The following is a 16999-nucleotide window of genomic DNA, read 5'->3' on the forward strand; positions in this document are numbered from 1 at the left end:
AAAAGTTTAGACTCTTAGGTAAATATTTACATGTTTTTTTTTTTTTACTGTAATGGTTTTTTTTTTTTTATAGTAAACATTTTATTTGGGTAGTTTTGGGAGGGTGGGAGGTAAACAATACATTTATAATGTAAATGTGTGTTCATTTTAATTTATTTTTATTTTCAGTTGTAGTATTACTTTTTGGCCACAAGATGGCGGCCATGAGTTTGTTTACATGACGTCACTCTAAGCGTAACACACGCTTAGAGTGACGCATCGGGGAGGGAACGGCCAGAAAAGGCGCAGCTTCCGAGAGAAGCTGTCGCTTTTTCAGCGGGGGAGAGGAATCAGTGATCGGGCACCATAGCCCGATACATTGATTCCCTGGCTACCGAATCCGTGGCCGGGAGTGCGCGTGCAACCGCGCGATCGGCCGCGGGAGCGCGCGGTAGCGCGCATGGTTCCTGGACGTAGTTTCTACGTCCAGGAACCAAAATAGGTTAAGGCATGTGCATAGGACTCAAATGGCACAACAGCTATTTCACTTTTTTTTTCCTTATCCAAGACAGGCTTATTGTTGGGCCTATGCAAACTGACTTTGTGATGGCAGCATAAAGAGAAGCTGTGAGGCGAGGGAAGGGGGGGGGGGGGGGGCAAATACTTACCCCGGGAAGTGGAAGACTCTGGATCCTCCAGAAGCTTTCCCTGTCTTCCTCCATTAAGCTGGTCATGCCAGGACCCCCTAAATGTGGCCACACTACGACCTGTGCTGTAGTACAGACCCGCTCAGGCTTAGGTGTAAAAAGCCAAGCCTGATTTGGTCCTTGCTACTGCACAAGTGTAGACAGCTCAGGCATGCGCTGTAGCATGGAGCCGATTGGGCTAGGCTTTTTCCACCAAATCCTGAATGGGTCTGTGCTACTGCACATGCACAAGCCGTCGACAAGCGGATTTTCAGAGGGGGAAGCGGAGGAACAGCAAGAAGCAGTGGGATGGGAAAGCCTCTGGATCATCCAGAGGCTTCCCTTTATTGAGGTAAGTACCCACATTGGGCACTTTCTTCCCCTACAGGTGTCCTTGCAGTATTGCAAGAGTTTTCTGATTTTCCAGTTCTCTGTGATTGCAAGTGATCATGTTTTCCACATCTGATTTTTTTGCAATTGTTTGTGATGCTAAAAATCCCCCATGAGGAAAATCACTAGTCCAGAACTTGTCAGAATTGTACTGCCTATTGTAAGTGACAGCAACATGAGAGAAAAGTAATCAAAAACATTTTGATGTGAAAGAAATATACTGTACTTCTTAAAAGTCTTCACATGCATTTTACATTTTGCAATCCTTCATGATAGTGGTCCTCATTAGGCACTAAGGGGCAAGTTAAAGAGCTCTGAAGGGAAAACAACAGCCCCATTTTGGTACTTCCAGTGTTCCAGCGACAGGACCCTGGTGGAGCTCCCCTGAACTATGCAAACAGCTTGTGCCTCAGTAGTAGAATAAGCGGCTCTGTGCTACTGCAAAGTGTGAGCCGTCTGCACATGCACAGCGCAGGCAAGCTCTATGGAACATCGGCAGTCCCAGTGCGGACGCTCTACGGAACAGAGGGATGGGGACGCCTCTGTAGGATCCAGAGACTTCCGTCTCCCGAGGTAAGTATCTACATTTTTGCCTTTCATTTCTCCCAGATTTACTTTAGGCCCCTCGCACACTTGTGTGCTCTGCAGTACGCTACTCCGCCACCAGGGACATGCATGTCATTTCTCCTCTGAGTTTCCTTTCAGAGAAATAAAACTGCAGCTCAGGGCCTCATGTATGGGAAGCATTTGTGTTTGTTGTCAATAGCAACCCATCATATTTCTTGTAGCATTTGCAAATCAGCACTATAAAATGACAGTTAAAAGCTGAAAAAACAGTTTAGAGGAACCAACAGTCAATCTCACATAAGCTGGCCACTAACGGTCCAATTTCTAGTGAAAAATCGTTCGAGCGATCAGAAATTCTGATCGGACGAAAAATCGTTCACTACACCATTAACTAACCAATCATTGCTTCCTATCTATCACGACCACCAAGAAAATCCAAATTTTCGTTCGACGAAAATTCATTCGGGCGACATTTGTTTTACTCGTTCATAATCGATTGTGTCCACCAATGGAGATTATTTACAACCAATCCGATCAGAATTTCTGATCGCTCGAACGATTTTTCGCTAGAAATTGGACCGTTAGTGGCCAGCTATACTCTACGAAGGCAAATGCAGCACACAGCGTAATCAACTTCCTTTTCCCCATGAGAATATGAAAACAACAAACTGGTAAATGTACAAATTACAAGCAATGAACAGACAAATGGCAAGTCTTACTATCACCCACTATGTCTGTACATGCATTCTGCTAATTAAACTCATTTTTGACACAGGTTTGCTTTAATAAAGATTAGCTGTCATTACTGAACCTTTTAACATCCTTTAACAATCATTGAGCAGGATAATGTAGCCTCACTAGTCTGCTAATTGGTGTGCTGGTTCATAAACAAGCTGCACATTAAATATATTCGCATAACATTATAAATGGCACCACTCAAAAGCAAGGCAAAGCAATGGTTCTAAAATAATAATGAAAAAACAATAATAAATAGGTGAATAGAACTTTACATGCACCATTATCACGCAGCAATTCCTAAGTGGTATTCCTAAAGTGGATGAAACTAAGGTTTCAAACAGTTATAATTAGTGCAAACAAAATAGGGGACTCCATTATTCTGTTTTTGGATTGGACTGCTCCCTTTTATTATGTGGTAGACTCATTAAAAAAAGCAAAACTGCTTATTTATATATTTATCTAATTCCTGTATTACATTTGCTTGAATAAATTGGCAAAATTGTATATATTTGTATGCATACATGCATTATCTGTGCACAATGTTAATAACTTGATGTCTTGGGTATTTTTGGAGGATTGTTTAAACATGTGCTCTGGTTTATTGTTACTGCATGTGTATGGAGTGATCTTTTGGCATGTGGGTTATACAACATTGCAGGTTTTGTTATTATCGGTTATCATCCTGGCGCTTATTTTATTATTATTATTATTATTGAATTATGTAGCGCCAACATATTCTTTGGCGCTGTACAAAGTAAGAAACAAACATGGCGTACATAATAATACACACAATAGTGTAAACCAATATACAGAATTCAAAATTGGTACAAAAATGCAGAATTGGTAATTACATTGCCAAAAGTAAAATGTATTACACATTGCAAGACACAAGGGGAAGGGGAAGGCACGTGAGAAATCTTGTACAGTATATGTGAATGTGAGGAGGTGGTTGTAGAGGAAGGCAAAAGTAGGTTGTGTGTAGATCTGAGATTGCGGTTGGGTTGGTATCGGGAAAGTAGTGAGGAGATGTACAGTGGAGAGAGGTTGTAGAGAGCTTTGTAGGTTAGGGTTAGAGATTGAAATGGATCCTCTCATTAATTGGCAGCCAATGAAGAGCTTGACAGAGAGGGGCAGCAGAGGAAGAGTGAGAAGAAAGATGAAAGATTAATGAGTTGAGCAGCCAAGTTCAGTACAGATTGGAGCGGTGCCAGTTGGTAGTCCACAAAGCAGTATATTAAAATTATCCAAATGAGATATTATAAGAGCATGTACTAACCTATTAGTAGTGTCTTTAGTGAGAATAGGTTTGATGTGAGATATGTTTCTGAGTTGGAGATGACCGGAGCTGGTTAGGGAGTGAATGTGAGGAATAACAGAGAGAGAGGAGTCAAATATTACCTCGAAGCACCGTACTTTGGGAACTGAAGTTTTAGGTCCCAAAATGTACCAAAATGTCCTGGAGTGATGGTGAAAGTGTTTGGATATTCTATATCTTTACTATTTTTGTATCAAAATTGTGATGCAGAGACACCTTGCGTCTACCAGTAGGAAGGTGCTTTCTGATTACTGCGCAGTGATTGGCTGATTCCGAATGGCTTGGGGTAATTCATTTAAAGTTTTCACTGAGCATGCATATTACTCACTGAAGAAGGCTAGGGTAGCACGATCAGACACGAAACTGGCTGTAATAGTTACAGAACAGAAGTGCTGTGCCTTTAATATTGACGCTGCAACCAGTTTTAGTTGCATCAGAAATTGGCTTTTAAATGCCACAAGTGATGTAGGCTTATGGCTTTAGATTTTGTAGACTTTCAGATTGTCTTTCATGAAGAGCTCTTGTATCAGAGCTGGGGAGTTGAGGCTTTAATCATGAACAGGTAATTTATGATTTCAGGCTCACTACTGCAGTGGTGTCCTCAGTGGCTTCTGATCTGTTTGTAGAGCTGATGTTTTTGTAAACTAGTAGAAGCCATTTGCTGCTGCTCTGGGATGACATGAAAGGGCACGGAGCTCATTGACAGCTATTTGTTTGAAGATGAATGTTTTTGCAGCTTGATGTCAGGGAGAGACTTGGCAGGGATGGCATGGTTTGTAGATTTTCTTTAGAGAATTTACTCTCCGCAAGAGTTTACTTAACTTAATATTTGTATAACTAGCTTCCTCTCGTACATGAATACTGTAGTGGTGAAAGCTGAACAGACTTTTTTAAACAGTCAACAGTATTTGTGTGGTAATTATGTCTTATTATCAAAAAATATGGGAAAAAAACCTTACAGCCTCACAATTTCTTCACAGCCCAGCATAAACCTGGCCAGTTACTGTCAGACAGGAATAGCACCTGAAGAAGGCTTATTAGCCAAATGCTTACTCTTTTTTGTTTAAGTTAGCCTAGGGCTGTTTCTGGCCATTTTAGTGCCCCATGAAAGGCCCACTTTGCCTCCCCCAATATTCTGAATAAGAAGGTAAAGGGGAAAGAGGCGCCCAGAGCAGATAAAATACGTTAAAAACAAATAAAATGAAAAAAGTGAGGTGGCTTACCTCAATGAAGACAAATTCACGTATTAATAGAATCTTATTGCACTGGCAACGCGTTTCGTGGGTGCATACCCACTTCCTCAGGCCAAATAGCAGTGCCTAATAGTGCTTGTAGCCACAAATAAGGCGCCTCATGTTGTTCGTTCTGAATAAGAAGACTTTATCCTACATTAAAGAGAATCTGAAACAAATCCTCCCCCCATCCTGGTGCATACTTACCTCAGGAGGGGGAAGTCTCTGGAACCTAACGAGGCTTCACCCATCCTCCTAAGCCTCAGGGATCCAGCCCTGTCTCCCCTGAAAACACAGCCTACAAGGATTAAGGCTGTGGTGCAGAAGTGCCTTCAATATTTATCTACCGCGAGTCACCTGCGCAGTAGAGCCGACCTGATCGGGCTCGGCTGTATCCGCCTGAACCCGATTGGAAAGCCGCTACTGCACCTGCGCTAGATTGCAATAGGTAAATATTTACCTCGCCGATGTTCGGGGGCTGCCAACGCTGGATCCCTGAGAGTGAAGAGGACTAGGGAAGCCTCATTAGGATCCAGAGGCTACCCCCTACCGGGGTAAGTATCCCCTGCGGGAAAGGGGGGGCGGGTGTTAGAGATTTTCTTGAATTCGTTTTGCAGACACCAATAACAAATTATATACCGTAGTTTCCCAAAATTAATTCTATAAAAACGTACAGATTATTGCCAGGCCAGACACACCTCACTGGCCCACACTTACTGAACCCATTGCCAGGCCAGACACACCTCACTGGCCCACACTTACTGAACCCATTGCCAGGCCAGACACCTCACGGGCCCACACTTATTGAACCCATTGCCAGGCAAGACACACCTCACTGGCCCACACTTACTGAACCCATTGCCAGGCCAGACACATTTCACTGGCCCACACTTACTGAACCCATTGCCAGACCAGACACACCTCACTGGCCCACACTTACTGAACCCATTGCCAGGCCAGATACACTACACGGGCCCACACTTACTGAACTCATTGCCAGGACAAACACACCTCTCTGGCCCACACTTACTGAACCCATTGCCAGGCCAGACACACCTCACTGGCCCACACTTACTGAACCCATTGCCAGACCAGACACACCTCCCATTTCCAGGTCAGACACACCTCTCTGGCCCACACGTACTGAACCCATTGCCAGGCCAGACACACCACACTGGCCCACACTTACTAAACCCATTGCCAGTTTAGAAACACCTCTCTGGCCCACACTTACTGAACCCTTGCCAGGCAGACACACCTCACTGGCCCACACTTACTGAACCCATTGCCAGGTCAGACACACCTCTCTGGCCCACACTTACTGAACCCATTGCCAGGCCAGACACACCTCTCTGGCCCACAGTTACTGAACTCATATAGCAAAACCTTCCTATAATAAAGTTGTTAGGGGGTGTAACCACTTCATAAAACATTATACTGTTTTTATTTAAAGGGACTCCAACCAGTATTGCAAAGTACTTAAAGGTACACCGTTCTGTAGCTTGTGCTCTCCTCTTTCATTTGATGCCTGAATCGTCATTCTACACCAAATCGTTTTCATTCGATTTAAATTTAAAAATCATGGCAGCCATCTTGGCTATGTTATAACTTCTGAACTTTTTAAATATGCATGTTAAAGGAGTATATTAATATAACTGTTTTAAATCTTTTTTTTTTTTTTTTTAAATTTCAAATTGAAAAAATGCACCTTTATTTCCAAATAAAATATCGGCGCCATACTTTGAGGTAGGGACATAATTTAAATGGTGTAATAAGCAGAACAAATGGGCAAATAAAATACATGGGTTTTAATTACCGTAGCATGTATCAATTTCAAACTATAATGTCCAAAAACTGAGAAATTATTTTTTTCCATTTCTTTCTTAATATTCCTGTTAAAATGGATTTAGAATAAATCAATTCTTAGCAAAATGTATCACCCAAAGAAAGCCTAATTGGTGGCGGAAAAAACAAGATATAGATCAATTCATTGTGATGAGTAGTGATAAAGTTATTAGCGAATGAATGGGAGGTGAAAGTTGCTCAGATGCAAAAAATAAACAACCCTGCGGGCTTAAAGGTGGCCATACACTGGTCGATTTGCCATCAGATTCGACCAACAGATAGATCCCTCCCTGATCGAATCTGATCAGAGAGGGATCTTATGGCCTTCACTGCAAACAGATTGAGAATCGATTGCAGCATAAAACTGATCACAATCTGTGGTGGAGGGGGTGCCGCCCCCCCCCCCCCCCCCCGCCAGCTATACATTACCTTCTCCGCCGGCGCGTGTCCTCCGGTCTCCGTTGTCTCTTCTCTGCTGGGTTCCGGACCGGCAAGCATCACTTCTTTCTGTCCGGGGAAGTTTAAACAGTAGAGGGCGCTCTACTGTTTAAACTTCCTGCCGGGACAGGAAGTTCAGTGAAGCTGCAGCCCTGGAGCGCAGCGGAGAAGAGACAGCGGTGACCAGGAGGACTCGCGCCGGCCGGAGCAGGTAATGTATTGCCGCTGTACTGCGTCGGTCTTCAGGCATTCAAACGCCGCTATCAACGCACTCCTGACCCGCCGGCGATCAAGCAAAATCTTCCGCATGGGCGGCACGCCGGGAATCGACGGGAAGGATTGATTTCGGACGGAAATCAATTGTTTGCGTTTGCGCAACGATTTCACAGCAGATTCGATCACAGTGATCGAATCTGCTGTATATCGGCGGGAAAATCGTTAGGTGTATGGGCCCCTTAAGTGGTTAAAGAGGAACTTCAGCCTAAACAAACATACTGTCATTAAGTTACATTAGTTATGTTAATTAAAATAGATAGGTACTAAATTCTCTTACCCACCCTGTTTTAAAAGAACAGACAAAGGTTTGTGATTTAATGAGGGCAGCCATCTTTTTGGTTGAAAGGAGTTGACAGGGAGCATGAGACACAGTTCCAACTGTCCTGTATCCTGATCACCCCTCCCAGCTGCTAGGCAACGGGAACAACAACATCAGAAATCCCATCATGCTTTGCACAGAATCAGGGGGAAAATGCCCGGGCAGTTTTCTTTGGTGGGGCGGAGCTTAACTTCTAAGCAGCTAAAAATTAGGCTTAAGTATGAAAAACAAAGTTCTGATGCTGTGAACCTGTTAAAGAAACACCAAGCCTTTTCAGTGCTGCTGAGTAGATTTTTAGTCTGGAGGTTCACTTTAAAGAGGAACTCCAGTGAAAATAATGTAGTAAGAAAAGTGCTTCATTTTTTACCATAATTATGGATAAATGATTTAGTCAGTGTTTGCTCATTGTAAAATCTTTCCTCTCCCAGATTCACATTCTGACATGTATTACATGGTGACATTTTTACTGTGGGCAGGTTATGTAGCTGCTCCTAGCTGTTTTGGCTGTTAGAGACAGCTGTAAACAGCTAATTCCTGTCTGTGAACATTGTTACATTGTGGCAGTTTGCCCAGAGTACCGCGGTACTCAGAGCTTCTTGTGAGAGGGGTTTTAGCACAAAATCAGTCATACAGCACCCCCTGATGGTCTGTTTGTAAAAATCATTATATTTCTCATGTAAAAGGGGGTATTAGCTACTGATTGGGATAAAGTTCAATTCTAGGTTGGAGTTGCTCTTTAAGGCTACACACGTACCAACAATATGCCCTTCTTCCAAACTTGTCTGTTGGAAGATAAGTTGGGGCATGTGTACGGCTGGCAAACAACCAGAGAACCAATTGATAACAGGTTATTTGCCAGATCCAACCAGTGGATCAATCTGACCAACTTTCATGCAGGTTGGAACGTGTATACAAGTCTTTTGAACAACTTTGTTGTTTTTGAATGCGGACATTTTGTGCAGTTTGTCATTTAGTTTGCACACATAGTATTTAAGTGAGTTGGTTGTTTAATTAGTTGACATGTGCTTACTTATTTGTCAGGTAAACAACTTGTGTGGATGGTCATGTGCGGTTGGTTCTGCATTAAGTTTGACATGACTGACCATTGTGTGTAAGAATCCTATAAAGCATAGGGCTCGATTCACAAAGCAGTGCTAACTTAGTTAGCATGCCCTAAAAGCCTATAGCAGGTCTAAAGTAACTTATGGCACGCGAAGCGGCACACCGGATGCATCTAAAACGTTGCATTGGCTGCATCTATAACGTCGCACCGGGTGCGGCCGAATCGCCGCACAGTGTGACAATGCGCAGTTTTCGACGCATCCGGTGCGCCGCTTCGTGCGCACCGCACGGCGCTAAACTTTGCATGCGCTAACTAAAAGCTTTGGCCTTACTAACTACTTAGCACCGTAGTTAGCACGCCCAAACCTTTTAGGCGTGCTAACTAAGTTAGCACTGCTTTGTGAATCGAGCCCATAGTGTGCTAAGAGTAGCTCTGTGGTGCCCCCTCCTGTTGGCGTCACTCCAGGAATTTGCCTGGGTTGCCTATGCCATAGAACAGCCCTGAGTTAGCCAATAAATGGTATCATCCCGATTCAAAACTTTTTTTACATGTCCTTATTCGCTTTTCTTAAAATGGAAGTCATGGAAAGTGGCAATGGGATGCATCCTCTGTCAGGTCTTTATAGCTAACTGTGACACTATCAGGGAGAATTCCTGCACTCCCTCGCCTACAGCCATAATAGAAATTTAGAGGAAATCTCCAATTGTCACCAGAATAGTTGCTTCAGTAGGATATTTATCCGTAGCTCCAGTGACAGTTGTAAAATTTTGACATTCACCTTATCATCTGTCCTGTTGTTAGCTGTCACAGACGTGTACACAAAAATACAAACCTGAAAGGAATCTAGAAAATCCCTTTATTACCCAATACACAACAAACAAGCAATAGGACCAGCACCACTTGCTCCTGCAAATCTACCTAAAATTGTAAATAAATGAAAGCTAAAGAAAGTACAACAAAACAATAAAATGTATATTGAAACAATAGCAGGAATTCACATCGTAAATGCTTTTACTCCAAAAGGGGAAAGTCCCCTCTTGTTTTAATATGATGTGATTTGTGTGTGAGGTTTAAGTATAAATGTGTATGATTTTCTGTATACACTGTGCTGCCATTTTTTTTTGCTTTTAGCTTTCATGCTTCGCATCCTTCAGACTGCCCAAGACTAAATACATAGCTTCATTCCTTTTTTCTTAGACTAAAGTGCAGTTCTTCAAAATACACCAGCAATTTACATTTGAGTACTTTGAGGCTGGCAAACAGCTATTTACTCTAAAGAGCAATAAAGTGACTTCAGACGACCCCTATTCCAAATTGAAAGAATAATAACATGCTGCATCTGAGCAGCCTTATTGTCCCCAGATTGCCATCCTTTTGCTCTTCCTACTTGTTAGGGTGCCATCCTGTTGCCAGCAGTCCCAGTGAAGCATGAATGCACTCATATGAAGATGTCATGTTGGGAAACAGGCAGTACTGCCAGGCACTTCTGCCTCTGTCACTCGACAAAATAGAGCAACGAGGGACAGAACTGCTACAACAGACAAGCAGCAGTGACAGTAAGGAAAAAATATTTGGCCAGATAAGAATTCATTTTTTTAATGTATGCATTGCATATTCTGCTCCTGGGAAGCAGTAAACATGTCCTGATTATAAGGTACACACGTCCTGTTTATAAGGGTGCCCACATCCCCAATTTTAGCTGCAGTTTGCATAGCAGGCAGTCCCGGCAACACCTATTATAGCTGGGGACATTTTGCACAGGATGGCAGGGGTTAAGGCAGCCAAAGACCAAAGATAGGCGGCGGGGGATGGGGGATTTGTTGATGTTAGGTGTGTGTGTGTGTGGGGGGGGGGGGGGATGAAGGTTAGTTGCTCACAAGACAACTGAAAAAGTGAGAAGAATATGGAGGCTGCCATATTTATTTCTTTTTAAACAATACCGGTTGCCTGGCAACCCTGCTGATCTATTTGGCTGCAGTGGTGTTCTGAATAACACCAGAAACAAGCATGCAGCTAATCTTGTCAGATCTGACAATACTGTCAGAAACACCTGATCTGCTGCATGCTGAATCGGGGTCTTTAGTTAAACGTATTAGAGGAAGAGGATCAGCAGGATAGCTAAATAACTGGTATTACTTAAAAGGAAATAAATATGGCAGCCTCCATATCCCTCTTGTTACAGTTGTCCTTTAAGGTTAGGCACCACCGGGCAAGGTTCTGTGTGAGAGTAGAGAGAGGTTAGATCATCGTTAAATATCAGTAAATATTACCAATATTATACTATATGATTGATGTAGTAGAATATCGGTAAATGAACATTCTACTACTGCTATTCCTGCACCCTTTTAAATGGGCACCTTTATCAAATGAATGTTTTTTCTGGTGTCTAAAATTGATTATACTGGATATATGCAACAAGACAAGACACCCAGTGACCTCTACCTCACTCCACCCGGTAACCCTTCTCACCCCACAGCAGCACAAAGTGATGTTACTCACCCCAGCAGCACCCAGTGACCACTCCCTTCCCAGCAGCAGCCTATGAGCACATCGCGCAGCAGTTAGAAGCATTGTGCGCAAGTTAAGAGCACACGTTACGCTGACAGAATCGCATGTAGTGTGTGCGCTGTAATATTAACTTACACTTTTTGTGCTCGGTAGCTTTAGTGAATCAAGGCCCTGATACCTGACATTATGTGTGAAAAATGATGTATGACATTATGCATAATATCTGAATATGTTCTGAGGTGGGCATGTTACCTGCTGTTTTTATTTCAGGGACATGGGGGTAACATGTATTATTTGGCACATAGTCGATATCATTTGGGATGATACATGCAAAAACTGCACCAGGAAATTTGGGCACAGGGTGAAGCTGAAAAATGGCTCACCCTGCTCCTGCAAAAGTCCCGGCAGCGCTAATTATTATTCCCCCTCCAGGCCGCCATGGATTTAGGGGAAAGATGCAGTTTGGCTGCCACCTATTGCTGGTGGCCGAATTTCAGTTTTTTTCCGTAATTTGGGCTTCGTCTTTTGCCGGATTTCAAAGTACCTTTTGAATGCCGCTATAGCTGTAATTCACATTACAGTCTATGGCGGTGCTCAAATGTCCGGCGCCCACTTTGCCTGCCTCGGGTGGGAGGTTGTCACCGGTTTTCTTTTGCCTAGGGTGATGAAAAGGCCATTTTCCATCAGCTTCAGTAATTGTTGAATCTAGTCAAGAGGATCACAAACACCAAACATACTTGACTATCAATATGTATTTGGTAGCAGATTTTTAAATACATTCAAGATAGTGGGATTAACCAGAGTTATGCCATAATAATCCCATTACAGAAACCGTGCAAGTGACTCTAGTGCACCTGATGTGGAAATATGTCTTAATAGTCTTAATGGATAATTCAGGTTCACCCCTAAAGAACACAAACTATAAAAAATACTCATTTGCATCTTCGTAATATAAGAATGTTTAAACATAATGTGGTAACGCTTTTTTTTTTTTTTTTTTTTTACTTGCTAAGATCTGCTCAACTTTAGAACATGCATGTCTTTCCTTGGCAAACCTGACAGTTGTGTTGTTGTACAACTCACAGATGTCCCCAGGGAGAAGAATGAACAGAGTTATGTAAACTCTCACGTCACTCTGATATGAGTGTTTGTTAATTTGGTACAGCATATCTATTTTCTATGTGCATACCACCATTTCATGGCAAAAAAGGAAAAGAAAACCCGATTTACAGTCAGCAATAATGTCCTAGAAGGAAGGATTAGCTGCACTAGAGTGCTGCATTTCGTAAATCCTTCTGCTTCTCATGGAATGTTAGAGCTATGTGGATCCCAAAGCACAGAGTTGTTTTCTCTGAAATTGTGCTTAATATTTATTAAGGGGACAGCATATCATACTGTGTTTGATAGGTCTTTCAATTCTTTAAAGAAGTCTATTGTGAAATTTCAAGAAGCAAATCTGTATGCCTGCGTACTGGTCAGTCTTACCATGGTATTGGTGCCATCTACTTTGTGAGAATGGTGCTAGTGCTCGTTTGAGCCCCTGTGACTCCTGCAATTAGCTGGACTCTCATATGTGGCAGTTCTGCTGGTTTGTCTCCAATCTGTCATTCACAGCCTATGTCCCAGTGCAGAAGCCAAACAGCCCTTTTGTGTATATATGAATGTAAACTATAACACATGTACAAAATTGTTAACTGCATGTTTAGTCCTGCAGTAATGAAAAATAGTTATGAGAGTATTACAGCTTGTATTTCTTTTCTTTTAGGTCAATGAGGTGTGCTCCCCCACCAAATCAACTGCACCATTCTCTCCTGAAAGCTGGTATAGGAAAGCTTATGAGGAGTCTCGAACGGGTGGTAGGCCTGCACCTGAGGGTGCAGGATCCGTACCGGGCTCCTCTGGGACCCCTTCCCCTGGTTCTGGAACCTCCTCTCCTGGCTCCTTCTCTGGGTCTCCTGGACCGGCATCACCTGGAATTGGAAACAGCTCTCCAGGGTCCCTAGGTGGGTCTCCAGGATTTGGCACTGGATCTCCTGGTTCTGGTAGTGGTGGAGGATCATCCCCTGGGTCTGACAGAGGTGTATGGTGTGAGAACTGCAATGCACGTTTAGTAGAATTGAAGAGACAGGCCCTTAAACTGCTGCTGCCAGGACCTCACTCCAGTAAGGTAAGAAGTTAGACATGTTAATAAATCCATATATGCTGCATTTTAAACAAGTGGTATGTTCTATGAGCTATGCTTTATGATTAAATTAATTTGAGGCTGCCATATTTATTTCATTTTAAACAATACCAGTTGTGTGCCTGTCCTGCTCATCTTTCTGGTCACACACCTGAATCAAGCATGTGGCTAATCCAGTCAGCCTTAAGTCAGATACATCAGATGTGCATGCTTGTTCAGGGTCTGTTGCTAAAAGTATTCGAGAAAGAGGATAAGCAGGATAGCCAGGCAATGTGCATTGTTTAAAGGGAAACAAATATGGCAGCCTCCATATGTCTCTCAGCTTGGGTTCCCTTTAACCTCTTAACTCAAAGTGGACATTTATATGCTTTCAGTTTGAGGCACAAAACAGAAAAATACACCTTAATTTCCAAATAATATATTGTAACCATACATTGTACTAGGGACATAATTTAAACATTGTAATAACCAGGACAAATTGTCAAATAAAATGTGTGGGTTTGATTTATAGTAGCATTATTTATTGTAAAACTATAGGGAATGGAATAGAAGAAATTGTGTATTTTTTCCCCTTGTTTTTCCCTTTAAAATGCACAGAAAATAAAGTAATTTTTGAAAACAAGCATCACCCCCAAAAAGCCTAATTTGTGATATTCGGTAGATCATTTAGGTTCGATGAGTAGTGATAAAGTTATTGGCAATTGAATGGGAGGAGGGAAAATTGCTTCTATCCTTAAGGTGAAAACAATCCACGGACTGAAGTAGTTAAAGTACATGTCATGATTTCAAACTTAATAAAATAATAAGCTACACATAGAGGACTAAATACGGTTATATTTAGGTTCCTAGATTGTAGTCCTGCATTGATGTTACTGTTTCTTTAGATACATATTTTATTTATTTTTATTTCAATAGTCTTCGGCACTTTTGGGGAGCAAAAGGTTAAAACTCATCATAATAATCAGTGATAAAATCTAAATGTGCTTGAAGGAAACCTAAAGCAAAAAAAAAAAAAGTTTTACTTAGCTGGGGCTGCTACCGGCCACCTGCAGCTGCCCTGAGCCTACGCCAGGACAAACCGATTCTCTGGCCACTGCGCCTGCACGGCCTGGCCGTACACGTCCTTGATCACGCTCCCATTGCCAGGAGTGTCCTGCGCAAGCGCAGTACAAGATTTCTTTGTACTGCGCATGCGCAGGACACTCCCAGCGCCGGGGAGCGTTATCGAGGACATGCACGGCCAGGGCTGCACAGTGGCCATCGACTGGCTCAGTCACCAAAAATGAAACTGAGTCGCTGCGCTGGACCTGAGGATCGGTTTGTCCTGGTGTAGGCACAGGGCAGCTGCAGGGGGCTGGTAGAAGCCCCTGGTAAGTTTTAACTCACCAGCCCCTTCAGTACGAGCTGCTTTTCCCCGGGTGGCGGCTATAAATTACATGGTAACAAGCGACTCTGAACTAAAGTCGCACTCTTCTATGGAACAGGAAGCCTGCGTGTCCTCTATGCACATACGCAGGCTTCACGTGTGGAAAAAGAAGCCAGGAAGCCTGCGCATGCACAGAGAGGACCCGCAAGCTCCCTTGTCCGGGCACAGTGGGACTTTGCTTCAGTGTTGCTTCTTGCCATGTAATTTATAGCTGCCACCTGGGGAGAAGCAGTGCTTACTGAAGGGGATGTTGAGTGTCTCTTCTTTATTAAATAGCTGTGGGTATGCTTATATGCAAACCCACGGCTTCTGATCAGGGGCCCTATAAAATAGTTAAAGTTATTCAAGAAAATATTAGGCCTATGTAAGGTATATATTGGCTCCAGACCTCAAAGTTTAAAATTAAGGTGTGTTGAGATTATGGTACTGTATAATTACTACAACACTAGACATCTCTGAGAACTGTAACTGCTGTTTCGGTGACTCTTTTCATTAAAGGTGAACTTTGGCCAAAACTAATATTTCAGTTGTGGGTGGTAGCTGGTATGTTGAATCATTCACCGGTTTCTTATATCTGTCAAAGATTTCATTGTTGATATTGTGATTTTCCATTCCTTCCCTATGGCTGCAGCCATTGCTAGCAGGATAGTGGTGAAATAGCAGGGGAAAACCTAAAAACAGTATTGTCGAAACCTGCATGTTCAAGTCGATGGTCAGGTGTCACTGGTTTATTGTATACAATGATTTATGGAGATCAGGAATTGGTTGTCCTAAATTAATTTGGCTTAGGAAAGTAATGATAAGTCCCTGAAAACCCAATAAGAAACCAGACAAATTAAAGAGGCACTTTACTGCAGTGCCATTTTTAGGGGCAGGGGAGTCAAGCTGCCACCCAAGGTGCTGTGGGAGAGGGGGAAGCAGCACGAGCTCGGAGAGAGTAAAAGTGATCATGTGACCTGCTGCCACTGGCAGTTAACGCAAGGACTGAAGCCACTGGTGCTGGTGGTGACCATGAGTCTGAAGAGAAATACATATAGTGTGTCTCTCTCCTGGTCCTGGGTGGTGATTCACTTACCTCTCATTCTGCTGTGTTCTCTGCATGATAGGGTGTCTGGCTACCTGTTACTGTGGGCATTTCTAGTCACTTAGACTTGAGGAAGGGGGCTACATCTACCTACCTATACTGGGGGGGGAGCTAAATCAGGCAACCTGACTCTGGGGGCATCTATGGCTACCTATACTGGGGGGGGGGGGGGTTACATTTGGCAACCTAATAGTGGGGGCAACTCTGGCTACCTATACTGTGGATACCTCTGGCTACCTATACTGGTAGGGGGGGACTACATCTGGGTACCTGTACTGGGGGGGCTATGTCTAACTACCTAACAACTGGCTACCTAATACTGGAGGGGTTTTGAGGCTTCCTATAACAGGGGTGACTGCATACTGTGACCAATTACTGGGGGCTTCTGTGGCTACCTATATTCCGGGGGGAGGAGCTGCATGTTTCTGCCAAATACTGGGGGTTCCTCTTGCTATTAGTACTGGGGGTCCTGTCTGTCTACCTATACTGGGTGGGGGAGGGGAGTGGCTACGTCTAGCTACCTCATATTTCACTGGCTACGTATACAGGCTGTCACATCTAGCTACTTCTACTGATTTGCTACCTCTGGCTACCTAATACTAGTCTACTAGTTTGCCCGCCCCTTTCCTCACCCCGGTTTACATTCTTAAATGTATCCCAGATGGCAGCATCTTTACTTTTAGGGATTCAGGATAGCAGTGTAATAAGGGATGGAGGTAATAAGAGATATTTGTGTATCATCTGCATATAAGTGTTATTTACATACAGATTAATTTTAAGGTTTAGATGTAGTTTGATAGATTCATGCTTTGGTCAATTTATAACTGATGTAGAACATTTAAAATCATACCATCATTGAATTATTATTTTGGAGATATTGAAAGAGCAGATAGGTCACAACTGGCGGGACCATTGTTTTGCTGAATTATATATACATTAGTTTTAATGATG

At 43.0% G+C, this 16999-nt stretch overlaps 1 protein-coding gene across 1 annotated transcript in view; it reads left to right on the forward strand.

Moving 5' to 3' along the window:
- KIF26B (kinesin family member 26B) overlaps positions 1-16999 on the forward strand; it is a 568793-nt gene that overhangs the window by 8150 nt on the left and 543644 nt on the right. Inside the window, exon 2 of the mRNA XM_068232060.1 lies at positions 13122-13523. Within this exon, the coding sequence (XP_068088161.1) occupies positions 13122-13523 (402 nt within the window). The remainder of the gene's footprint in view (positions 1-13121; positions 13524-16999) is intronic.

This window comes from Hyperolius riggenbachi, chromosome 4 (assembly GCF_040937935.1).
Source record: "Hyperolius riggenbachi isolate aHypRig1 chromosome 4, aHypRig1.pri, whole genome shotgun sequence".
Classification (NCBI taxonomy): domain Eukaryota; kingdom Metazoa; phylum Chordata; class Amphibia; order Anura; family Hyperoliidae; genus Hyperolius; species Hyperolius riggenbachi.